The sequence below is a fragment of the Crinia signifera genome, chromosome 4 (genome assembly GCF_055691185.1).
Source record: "Crinia signifera chromosome 4, ASM5569118v1, whole genome shotgun sequence".
NCBI classification, from domain to species: Eukaryota; Metazoa; Chordata; class Amphibia; order Anura; family Myobatrachidae; genus Crinia; species Crinia signifera.
In genome coordinates, this window is record NC_139220.1 from 10789913 (window position 1) to 10802832 (window position 12920).

The 12920-nt window shown below is 36.6% G+C and overlaps 1 protein-coding gene across 2 annotated transcripts in view; it reads left to right on the top strand.

Moving 5' to 3' along the window:
• Positions 1 to 12716, top strand: part of SYT10 (synaptotagmin 10) — a 66588-nt gene extending 53872 nt beyond the window's left edge. Inside the window, exon 8 of one of the 2 annotated variants that reach the window (XM_083181070.1) lies at positions 245 to 12716. In XM_083181070.1, coding sequence (XP_083037196.1) covers positions 245 to 316 — 72 coding nt within the window. In that variant the 3' untranslated portion in view covers positions 317 to 12716. The remainder of the gene's footprint in view (positions 1 to 244) is intronic. The other variant, XM_083181069.1, reaches the window with a different exon arrangement.
• The last annotated feature ends 204 nt before the right edge of the window (positions 12717 to 12920 follow it).

Sequence of the window (12920 nt, forward strand, 5' to 3'; positions counted from 1 at the left end):
GCCATTTGTTCTAAACCCGGTAAAATGGTCAAATACCGTCATTCAGACAATTTTGGTCAAATTAATCTATTGTCCATTTCTCAGAGTTTCGGAGCAAATTGTTGATTTCATTCCTACCAACCGACTAGTTGAATGGATGGTTTTATGAACGTTTGTCTAGTATATGGCCAGTGTTAGAAATGTATTCATGATATACTGTACAAATAAAGTTTATTGCTAAAATGTTTACTGTTTTTGCTTTTAGCAGCCAGGGCGGGCCACCAGTTTTGATAGTCAAGGATCCTGTTCATCTCCAAAGCCTCCTCTGACACCTTAGAGTAAACCTCTTGAGATCTTATCACCTTGTCACTTGTCAACATGGCAAAGCTTTGCCTTTCACACGTGTGTGCGTGCAGAGGAGTTAGTATGTACGTCATCAACCAGAAACAAGTTAATTGTGCAATGTGACAACACTTATCCCCTCCCAGCGGAGGTGCTAGCAGACCTGCCGACACAAGCAGAAGATGGAAATCGGGCCTGGCGCTGACACAAGAATTGTGAAGGTCCGTTTGCTTTTTCCTGTGGTTGGTCGCCCACCCCCCAAACAAAAAAAAGTTTGATGTTTAACATGAATGCACTCAGGAGTATAATATTTCTATGTCGTTTTATAAATACACAAGTAGGTTAGCACCAAATCCGAGGGACACCTGCGAATGAAATAGTGCATAGCGACTCTACGGGTCGACTCCGCCCAAATCTCACGGGGCTTAACAATCAAACCAGCAGTAAGACAGTATTGAATGAGAGTTCAGCCTTTAAAAAAAACTATTTTACAGAATAAATATGTCTAAAGAAAAAAATATATGACAGATCTTACAAAGCAAACGTTTAATTATTTATATTGCTATTTACATATTTTTGTAAATTTCCATTAAAAAAAATATAAGGGCTATGGGAAATGTTTATCTAGAGTTTTAATCTCCCTTTTCCCCCCATAGTCTACGCTATTCTGGTTATCATAGGACCTGAGATAAAGTATTTGCAATTGAAGAAAATAATCTTTTCAGATTTATTGCAACCCAAAAATTAATATAATGTTAAATCAGTTTGTTTATAAACATTACATGACCAGTGATACAGTAAGTTGCTAAAGTTGCAATGTAGCACTGTACAAATTTATAGCGAGTGCAGGACGCCCCCATGACCCCCTACTTTGTATTTTTGTATTTTGGCCAGGGTCCCACCGGTTGGATGTGGAAGACATATTTTTAAATTCCTCCACAGAGAACTTTTTAAATATGGTGCTGACAACTGCACAGAAGATAGCATGGACCGGAGTCTGCTATCTTCTGCCTAGTTGGCATATTTCTGGGGAGCAGGGGATTCTGGCTAGTAACTGAACCCCCACCCCCTCCTACAGCTTCTCAATGTTTTTTAGAACATCGCCATCATTGGAACCAACCAGCTAATTGCAGAGTAATTGCTGTGGTTTAATAGGATTCTTTGACCCTAAATACAATGTTAGAAAATGAGCCCTTCTGTATATAATTCTAAGGGCCATTGGTATTAAGGGTACATTTGCAAAAATAATAAAAAATAATAGGAAGACTAAGGTGGTGGGGGAGGTGTATGCAATCCTCCGCCGTTATCTCCGACAGGTGAAATACCAGCGGAAGCCAACGCAATGTTGTCATTACCGACAGCATTGAAGAGGCGTCCCGGCATCTCGGCTATATTACGACAATCCATGGCCATTTACGTGGACACGCCCCCTTTTCACAGATTTTTTGTCGGGCAAACCGCAAACGGGCCAGGATCACGGCTGTCAGGATGGACCGACAGTCGTGATCCGGGATTTCATACCCCCCTAAATGTGTACCCAGAGCTACCGATCAGATTCGACCTATCATTTCCAAAAAATATACTGGATAAAGGACAGTGAAAACTCTGATTGGCTGCTGATGGACACCGCCTCCTTTTTAAGAAGTTTTAGAAAATCTACCCCAAAGTTATAATTAACCCTTTGAGTGCCAACATCTCTGTGAGATATGTTCAAAATGTCCACTAAAAATTCCAGCGTCGCTCACATTTGTTATATAAATTCAAATTAAAAATGCTTGTTAAGAAAAGATATTTCCTATATAAGGGAAACATTACACGTCATTATGATGAATAAAAAAGGTTTGCTTGGCAATTTTCACACCTATTTTGGCAAATTCACTTGGCACTCAAATGGTTTACCTGAAATGAAAGATAAACAGATATGTAAAAATTCTACCAGGATGGTTTTTTTTTTTATATATATATATATTTATTTATTTAATGCTATATTTTTGGCTGTTTTGGTTAATTGCTGTGTTCTTGAATAGGCTTTAAGACAGGAAGTCTCCCGTGCATGGAAAATATGCTTCCCCATGTCAGCATTATTTAACACAAATCGTTAGAACTAATTATGTCTTCATTTTTGTTTACATATAACATTTTCAATAATTCCAGTAGCTCTTCCTTGTTATATAAATTGTCAGTTTTTTGAACGTTTGGTCTTTTAATTGTTTTTTGCAACCATAACATGTAGGTTTTTCGTTGTTTCATGTGACTTTTTTTGTCTTTTTATTTTTTGGGGGGGCCACTGCTAGAAAATTCCAAATGCCCATCTGGATTTCTTCTGTGTTATGTCCATTTAGTATGCAGATAATAAAAGAAGAATGGTAGATGATTAAAAAAAAGGAATCCTTTAATAGCTCGTTGTACAATGAGAGTGATCTGCTCTTTGCTTTTTCTAAAATTCCTTATTATTTGTAAAGCCAAGGTTTTTGGCATACACTTTTTACATCCTTCTCCTGCCCTCTGGTCCTTGTGACATAAGAAGCAAAGTGCCAGAAACAAGAAATCTATTTTTGCCATCTCTAGTGTGCACTGTCATGGCGTACAGTAGAATGGGTGGATTCATTTTATTAAATTAATAAAAGTAAAATATATTTTTAATGGCTGAAAATATAAATAAAAGAAAAACATTTCAATTTCTTATTTTGAATTCCCTAAATGATAATGACTAATTTTGTTGTTCATTGTCTATTATCTAATTGTTGATTAACAATTTAAAAATGTACTGGATTTTCTGTACATCCCTATTGGTTATGTTAAGGAAGTGGGCGAGATTCGGGAGTGTGATCTACTGTCCATGGAATCTTGGAAGAAGCCACTAACCACAGTGGTTCCCAAACTTTTTTGAATCACGGTGTACTGGACCAGGATTTATTTTTTTAATGGCGCCCCTTGGCCAATAGTTGCTTATTTAAAAATCAATTTAAAAAATATTAAATTAAGTAAATTGAGTTTATATGTTACCATTAGTTTCTTTTATGTGGTGATGGACACGATTTACTTCTGTTTATCCAGAAATTTTGATGGTTGACAATTACTGGTTTTATCTATTAAAATTACCATAAATAATTTGAATTGGTCCTGGACCACCAACCCAAGGCACTCCTGCAAGTGTCCAGAGGCACCCCGCTTTGGGAACCACTGCAGTAACATAATTTCAAGAAGATCAAACGTGATCTGTAATCTTGGCTACCATCCCAGTTCTTCTTCAGCAAATAAGGAAAGGGGTTGGGGATGTGTGAGATCACAGCCTACAATCAAAAACACTAGATTTGCTGAACTCTCCAGCTCATAAGTAAATAAGTTAGAAATAATTTTGTCAATTATTTTTGTTTGTCAACAGATGACAGCAGACCATTTTATTATCATTTGGGGATATTCACTTAAAATAGAGCTTGTGTAGCATCCACCCATTAAATAAATAGTACACCAAATATTATGTAAGAACAGAGTATTGGGAAGGAACATACTGCATCTTCGGATACTTTTGTGATTTTTCTTGTGTGATGAGATGCAGAGGAATGGAATGCGGTGAAATGCGTGGGTGAAAACAAAACTAAACTATACATGATTCGCCGACTACTTTGCAGTGTTCGATGTCATGTCCTGTTGTTTTTTATAGATATTTTTTGTTACACCTGACTTGTGAATGTCTGTGATGGCATGCACAGCCATGCAATTCCATGTCATGTGACTGCTGCGATTGTGATGTCCTAAAACTGCTCCATCGCAGTGCCAAACTGGTGCAAAGATGTGCATATAGCAGGGCCAATAGGAATGAAATAGACTTGAGTTACCCTGATGGGAGTGGGGTGAAGTGGGCGTGTTTAGTGCCAGTGGCCGAGGCTTTTATCTCTACGCCCCATAGGGGACGTGGCCTTGAGTGTGACTTAGCTGTGCCAGAGGCACAGGTGCTTTAGTCACTGACACATTTATGTATCATTGCGGAACTAGTGCCAAATCTAGAACATTTAATCATTGTTTAATATAGTTCACAGGGGAACTCCATGGTGCGCTATTTGGTGTGATATAATATGTTGACATTTAGAATGTTGATACTATGTGTTGACATGCCAAACGTCAACATATGCTAATATGGACATGGTCAAATTACCAAGATGTTCATTATGGTGCACATACCATTTTTTTTTTACATTTAAGCCAAAACCTAAACTTAGCTCTAAGCTTAAACCCAAAATTATACTGTCAACAATATGACCATGTCACACGTTCTGTTGACTGTCCCGTAGATTACATGAGCATACTACAATATTATAAATAAAAATATATATTGCACAATTTTCCCAACACTGATGTGACCGTTTTCCAGCCACCGATGTGTTCGTTCCAAATTGGCAAATCAGCGCCACCAAAGCCAAATCCATCTGATAAAACGGCTGTTAATTCCGTTGGATAAAAATACATAATTATTGTGTTTTTATTGTTAAATGACGCAAACTTCCACTGACTGAAATGTACTCTTGTACACGCGTGGCACGGTGCCTTACTCACTAGCGTAGTTTTTGTGGTGTGTCCTCCTTTTTCCCTTTCTATTGATTACTTTCCGATGTACGATTCTGTCTTCTGTAGAGGAACAATTGTTGTGTTTCCAACCTGGTGCATCAAAATGAAAAAAAAAAAAATTGTGTTGCATCGCGGAGGTGCTTCGAATGCTATTTTTATCCGCAGCTGACCTCCTGATTTACTGGCACTTTCAAGGGAGTGCATTAGACCTATCGCTTATTATAATGTTGTTGAAAGAACCAATTAGTACACGGACTGTCTGTTGCTATGACACAGAGCACTCAGTTCCTGCACAGTCTGCCGTTCTGGTGCAGCACACATACTGTAAGTATACACAGCAGTGTGGGTGCTGTGCAGCCCACAGGAAAAAAACAAATAAAGACCCCATCGAGGTCAACATAGAGGTTTTGATGAACCATTTGTTACTGGAACTAAATATATATATATATATATATATATATATATATATATGTGTCTATAAGAGGTTAAACATTATGCTGTTGCCTTCCTCCAAAAAGCTGGATAGTGATTCTGACTCAGGAAATCATTAAGATTTTGGGCATTGCTCGCTGCCATATTTTTGTGAGATTTCGCACCCCATCCTATCTGACAGCAAATTGGGTCCCATAGTAAATTATTGAAGTGAAGCCCTATCATCTGCTTTATCGACACACTGGCAGCTTCTGAAGAGCATGGACCACCATATTCAGCCCCACCTCCCCCTTAGACCTCATGGTTACGGCGCAAAGTACTGCCCTGGCCAATTGTGAGAACTATCCTGATACAATATGAATGTATCACTAATAAAACTGCACTTTGCTGTGTTTGTGCCATTGCTTCCCTGTTACAGAATAATCCCTCTTTAGGCAACGCTAGTGCAGACACTGCCGCAAGACCAACCTGTTAATATTGTCACGTGTGTGAATTCACGGCACTATTTATATTTTATATAATTAAATTTATATATATAATATAAATATATATTAGAAAATAATACTATTATTAATTATAACAATACTAATAAAAGTAGTATAATAATTATACTAATATTATTATTATTAATAATATTATTATTAACAATGATAATATTATTACCAATAAATTTAGTACATTCACCTTTTAATTGGCCCTTCACCATTTCTACATTTTCACAAGTGTGATAATAATAATGAAACTAAATTGTTCGATTAATTTTTTCTTATTCCAGCAATGCAAAAATAAATAAACGTTTGTGAGATTTTTATTATTTTTTATTGAAACCTGAAGCATTACCAGGAGATGTAGCAACTGTTCTCCTCTTCTCTTCTTACTTGATTCCTGCCCATGACACTTTATTTGAATGTAATTTCATGCAGTGCGCGTTTCGTGTTTGTTGTAAACATCTCAATACTACAGTTCGGTGTAGCAGCAATATATCAAGACTGTTAGAAATCAACTCCATATACTATGGATGGATTTACCAATACAAGTATTACTTAAAAAAAAAAAAAAATACGTATATATAAATTGAGGCTTTGGAACAGCCCATTTTCGTTTTAATGGAATTTTCTTGACTGAAGCACAATTTTTCTTTGATACTTATCTGTATTTCTATGGGTTAAGTGTGATTGCTGTGTCCTTTGAAAGGTGTTGTATATATTCTACAGTTTTACTCATCAAAACCCACCCATTTATATAAGTGTGACTTATACAAAATGTTAAAGGCAAGTAAATAAGATGTGAATATATATATATATATATATATATATATATATATATATATACACACACAGAGAGATAGATATATTAATAATAAGGTTATTTACATAGCACTTTGATCCCAATAGAATTCAAAGTGCTTTACATTTGCCTTTACAGCACACACAAAAAAACAAAGCAAGCTTAACAGTGCATATTAGTGAAATGCTTGAAACAACAGGAAAGTCTTGAGTCTATTTTCAAAGGAATACAGAGTGGGGGCCTCTCGCTCTGTGTGGTGAAGAGAATTCCACATAGTCGGAGTCACAAATCTGAAAGCCCGACCCTCAGCCGAGTTAATGCAGATTCTAGGTACAGTTAGTAGTCCATCATTAAATCTTAAAAATGATTCACCATCTTACAGGCAGCCAGTGAAGGGAGTAGAGAATGGGTGTGATGTGGCTGGAGCGGGGCCGATTGGTTAGTAGCCTGGCAGCTGCGTAATGTACCATCTGTAAGCGGGGGGTTATGGAATAAACCCCAGAAAGGTTGACTGATATGTACTAGGCTTTCTGGTTGTTCTTTTCTGCAGAGTTGATGCAGAGTGCAAGACTTACCGTTGTACGCTGTATACAAGCTGTCGTGGCACCTCAAGTTTGTTTGATGGAGTGCCAAAACATTGGGAGAGTATTGTTTGTATAGATATATAGATTTGATTTTAGCTACACTTCTCAACCTGTCCCCTGATACTAAGACAGAGACAAGGGATTGGTTTAAATAAAGGTGTATTGAGAAGGCACTCAAGAAACTGAAGAAACTTTGATGAGCTAGTGTTCCTCTGATTAGCTGATCTTCTTAGCTCAATTTGGATTCTTTGAAGGGAATTACAGAGTAGATACCCAAATACCTTTATGGTTTTTACAATCATTTATTAAAACAAATGCGTTTAGTCTCTTAATCAGACTTCATCAGGGGTGCCTTCAGTTCTGTACCATATTCAACTAATATGGTTAAATGGCACGACCAATTTAAATCAGCGGAATATAAAACTTTCAGACGCTAAATCAGTAGATAATACAACAAAACAGAAATAGTTATTAAACCTTCAAACAAAAGTATAAATCTAGTAGTGATATTTGCATCAATGTCTTTAATGGAAACTTTTCATCAAAGAACACGTTCATTCTATGGCAGACAAAAATCTGTTGTGCACTTCTGTCCATACACAGCAAGATGGCTGAATACGCCTCCAATATAAGAAAAACCTAGGTTTTACACATATTTATAATATTTGGAAGGGTCACAGTGACATATTATATTAGCAATTGTCCATATAATAATCAAACACTAATGTACCAGTTGGAATTTTGGGATTGTTTTTCCAATTAAGTAAAAAAAAATGCAATAATTAAATATAAATCTCTAATAAGTCAATATGCCAAGAATATTCTACAATACATATTGATGTTGTGTTTTAGGGACCGAGTGTATAGTTAGGTATTCACAATCCTGTTTATCATTATCTGTCTGTATTATTTTGAAGATTGTTTGATAGTTTATTGTTTAATAAGTGAACAATAGATAAAATATGTTTTTTTGTAGCATCAGCAAATCAACATTCCTGAAAATGGATGTGTTTTTTTTTTGTTTGTTTTTTAATAAAAATGCGCTTTCCAATACACAAAGAACTTGGTTAATGTGTGGCTCTCCCATTGGAGCGGGACTAGAAGTCCATTGGTGGCTGAAATTACCTCTCTTTTATCCCTTTCTCTAAAGACCCTTTGTTTCTTCTTTTAAATAAAGGGTGACATATCACACTGTAATGATGAGGTTTAGATACACCTGTGTGTCTATATGTACAGTATGTAAATTTATACATTCGTTATCCGTATCGTCTGCTTTTAAAGGTACATCTGAGAGCGGACGTCCTGTTTCCGTAGACTTGTGCATGCTCAGTAGAGTCTGACAGAATGCCAAAGTCTACTCAAGGCAGAGCCTGCACGCGGGACCTCTCCTCTCTTAAAATGCCCTATGGCGCGAGATGCCAGGCACGACTGAGGAGTACCAACCAAATTGATTAGCGCAAGCTAGCAATGCAGTTTTGTATCTCCCAGTTGTTTTATTTATGTGAATAAGACGCACATTTTGACTAAGAAAGAGCCTTGGTGCAGCTGAGTCTACCAGGACCTGGCGCACTTTCATATACCACAGAGAGCAACTGGCTACTGTGGATGCGATTAAAGGTGGCCATACACACACAGATTTATCTGCAGATCTGTCTGGTTGGAACAAAAACATGGTTATGGATGAGAGCAAATGACAGTTGACCATTTGCTTGGAAATGCTGGAAAACTGACAAACTGTCACTCATCCCTAACCATGTTTTTGTTCCAACCAGCCAGATTTGAAGATAAATCTTACTAGTGTATGGGCACCTTAAGATGGCTTATTGCATAGGGCGAGGGGAGTAGGATTCCACAATCAATGACCGTTAGAAGCTGTTGCTTTTGTAGCTTTGGGAAACTTCTCCATTTTATCATTCCCAAAAGTTTGATCCATCTACCCCATAATGAGGGCTGAACTAATATTCATGCCTCAGTAATGCATGAATCAGGTGCCGGGGGGGGATTATGATTCTGTGGGGGGAAGGCTTAGTATGGCAGCAAAAGGGTTTAATGAGGTAGTTTGGAGGGTAAGGGGTTGGTGGTAGTTTTGCTGCATTTAGGAGATGAGCAGCGGAGGTAGTCGCACTGCGCGCATGGGGGGTGAGGGTGAGCACCACCGATAACCCGGCAAAGCGGATATTCCGGCACAGTGTTGATGAAACCGAGAGTGCCGCATTATCTGCGGTGTACCTGTATATAAAATACTTTCTCCTAATTAAGTCATCTCTGAGAAGAAATATATCTAGAATGGCACATCGGGGGGGGGGGGGGTTATATTATCATTATAAGTATTATTTTCAATAATAATAATTTAAAAAAGAAACTCAGTATTTAATGGGAGGGGGTGTTATATTCCCCAAAAAGTGCCTGCCCTCTAATTACAGCTGTTGTATTGAATCCTTTATATCTCCTGCCTTAGTGATGTCACTAGTCCCTAGTGAATAGATGGGCTTCTATTTCCTGAATGTTGGCTCAGTCCTCTTAATCTATGCGTCATCTGGGCGGAAGCAACAGGTACTCCATCATTTTTCGACCTATAATAAATGTCTTATGAGAAAATGGGTGTGGCTGCATGGGAATTTGGCCAAATCTTAGCATAGTTCCGATAAATTAGGGCATGGATTGGTAGCGTCATGGGGTGGGTTGGGGTTGGGGGGGTGGTGTCTGGTTTTGTGCCAGTTCTTTTTTTTTTTTTTTTTAGCGTTGGGAATTATGTGTATACTTCAACAGTGCCTCAGTTTCCTTTTCAGGGGTGCCACTTAATGTAGCTCTGCTGCTCTTCAAATGACAACTGTACAACTTTTAAATTCATTATCCAGCAAAACTTATTTGATATTAGTCAACAATTAAATATTTCTGAATCGTAGATGTCATGTTACTTTGTACAGTGTTTCCTTTTCTTTCACGTTTAGTATTGTACTATTTTCTTTTATTCCTGAAGTGGCTGTTGTGCTGTCAACGTTGTATAGATTTGTTTTTGTAGATGATTAAATCGTGATCTCTATATTTGAAGCGATTTTATGTTCTTAAAGAAAAAAAAACAGGAACTTGGATGCCGACGGATGTGCAGTCATGTAATCTGGCCAATCTAGACAGTAGATGCCCTGTGTTATGTATAACGTATTGAGGAACAGTTTTATGTTTGCTTACAATAGTTACAATCTTACCCCAGGTACCAACCAGGCAAAGGTTTGCCGGGCGGAACATTTTATCCATTTTCACTCCCTTAGGAGTCGAAACCCCCTGCTTAGTGGGTGGCTACAAATAACTGTCACAGTTGTCAGACCACCCACCAGGTCACGTGATCCAGGTCATGTGGCAGGTTCACTGGTAGAGTTGACCAATTGTCACATTTTTAAAAAGCTCAAAGCCGGTGCCTTGTGATTGGCTGGTGGTTGTTACCACAATGCCAATTTAATTCTGCAGATCTACGGACCTTTAAGAGCTTTAATTTGGTATATATGCCTTGCTCAGGCAATGGAATCATAGAAATAAGTCACTCCTAAAAATCACCCTTACACTATTAATATATAGATGGTACAGACTATAAAATGTATTGATGCCTTATGGAACCTTTACTTTCAAACAAAATATCTTTCACAGAATATATATACTAGTATGCCTTTCTCTCTGTGACAGAGAGAAAGAGATGTAGTTTCAATTGCTGCCAACAGATGGCAGTGTTTCGGAGACACATGGACACTAGACATATATATAGATGATATATAACGTATATACAGGTTGAGTATCCCTTATCCGAAATGTTCAGGACCGAAAGCATTTTGGATAAGGGATTATTATGGATTTCAGAATATTTTTTTTTCTTAACATACTCACCTGATCCCCTGGCGATCCTCCAACGGTCCCCCGATGTCCACGGTGTTCCCTGGCATCCACGGTGGCCATTGGATTCCCCGGTCCCAAGGATGTATTGCACGGGTGCGCCACTGAAGAGGAGTCCAATGGCCCCCGTGGACACCGGTGTATGAGGTGAGTATAAATAAAAGTGTGTGTGGGTGGGGGGGGGGGGGACACAAACATAAAAAAAACAAATATTCTGAAAACCTGATAAGGGATAACCAACGTGTGTGTGTGTGTGTGTGTGTGTGTGTGTGTGTGTGTGTGTGTGTGTGTATAATTTGCTGTAGAAGATGTTTTGTTTGAAAGTACATATATAATGTTAGATTTCATTGTTGATTTTTTTTTTTTTTTTGTGTTTTCCATAGATCAAATGAATACTACAGTATATTACAAATTAGTTGGCAAGATAGGTAGAAAAGGTTTTGGAAATATTGTACTGTATGTCAGAGTTTTTATTCTAGGTCATCCATATTTTCGTATACTTTTCATATAAAAGTATATTCTCATACACGAAATGGTATAAATTGGCTTAGCAGATCTATAGAAAATAATTTCACTTACTATGGTTAACTCTGAACATAATATAGTTCTTAGGAAATTGTGTAATATTTTAGGTAATTTCAAACCAGCATTGTTTTGTACCAGATTTTTTTCTTCTTCTTTTAGTGTCCATATCTTTCAAGGTTAAACACGTATTTCAAAGCAGTGTTAAAATATGCAATTCCAAATAAATATACATTTTTGCAGAATATATTTATGCAAAACATTTTAACATGAAATTATGCAAGTTATTTCAAATTCCAATGAAAAGTTCAATATGTTTTTAAGTTCAGCCCAAAAACTTTTATTATAGAATTGTTACATTTCTAGTCATATTCTTGAAAAATGAATGCTTTTTCCTAAGTAAAATAGACTTTGCCAGGTTACACTGCTGCACTTTAGATAAAATGTACTGCCGAATTATTAAGGAAATAGTAAGGAATTTACAGTTTGAGAATAATAAATTAATTTATTATTTTTTGAAGAGACATCATTCAGGAGTGTCCATGAAGGATGTCAATTACTGTATCTGTGCTAAATGTTGCTGGCTGACTTAACAAAATACTTGACCGTTTTGTATACTTTTCCTTGTGTCCAGGATAATGTGAATTTTTAATGGGGTTCGTGATTTGATACTTGCCTATTGTTGAAGTCAATATCTCCAGCTTCTGTAATATTTAAGGAAAAAAAAAAACATACATTTTTGAAAATTTGTGTATCTGGCTTTTGTATGCGCTGACACAAATGTTTGTGAACTTTGAGCTACAGAGAATATATGTAAATATATATTTATTGTATAACCTATGGTCTACGTTTTTATTTAATTTATTTGCACTGGCCTAAAGATGTACCGCAAATCAGTATTTTAACATTTGTCTGCTCTGAAAAATAAAAGTGTGCAAAATGTTTGTCATTACGGATGGGTACTGTAACAGCAAAACCTCAAAATTATTTGTCATGGAGTGTACAGTTTGTGATAACTTTTTCTAAAAAAAAAAAATAGAAAACAAAAAATGAAATATTTAAATATAAATTTAATCTGTTTCATATGTATTTTAAATAAAGAATAAAGTTATTCCAAATTGATGACTGTGTCTTAGCTTTGCTTACGAGTATTTTACAAAAATTTTCCAAAGAATTGTACTTAAAGTAAAACACGTTAGGTTTTTATTTATTGATTTTATATTTTGCCATTAATGAGCATTCTGTTTTCTTTTACACATGATGTTCAAAGTTCTAATGCCATCAATGTGAATGAAGGCTTTATCTTGATTATTTATAAATGACAAA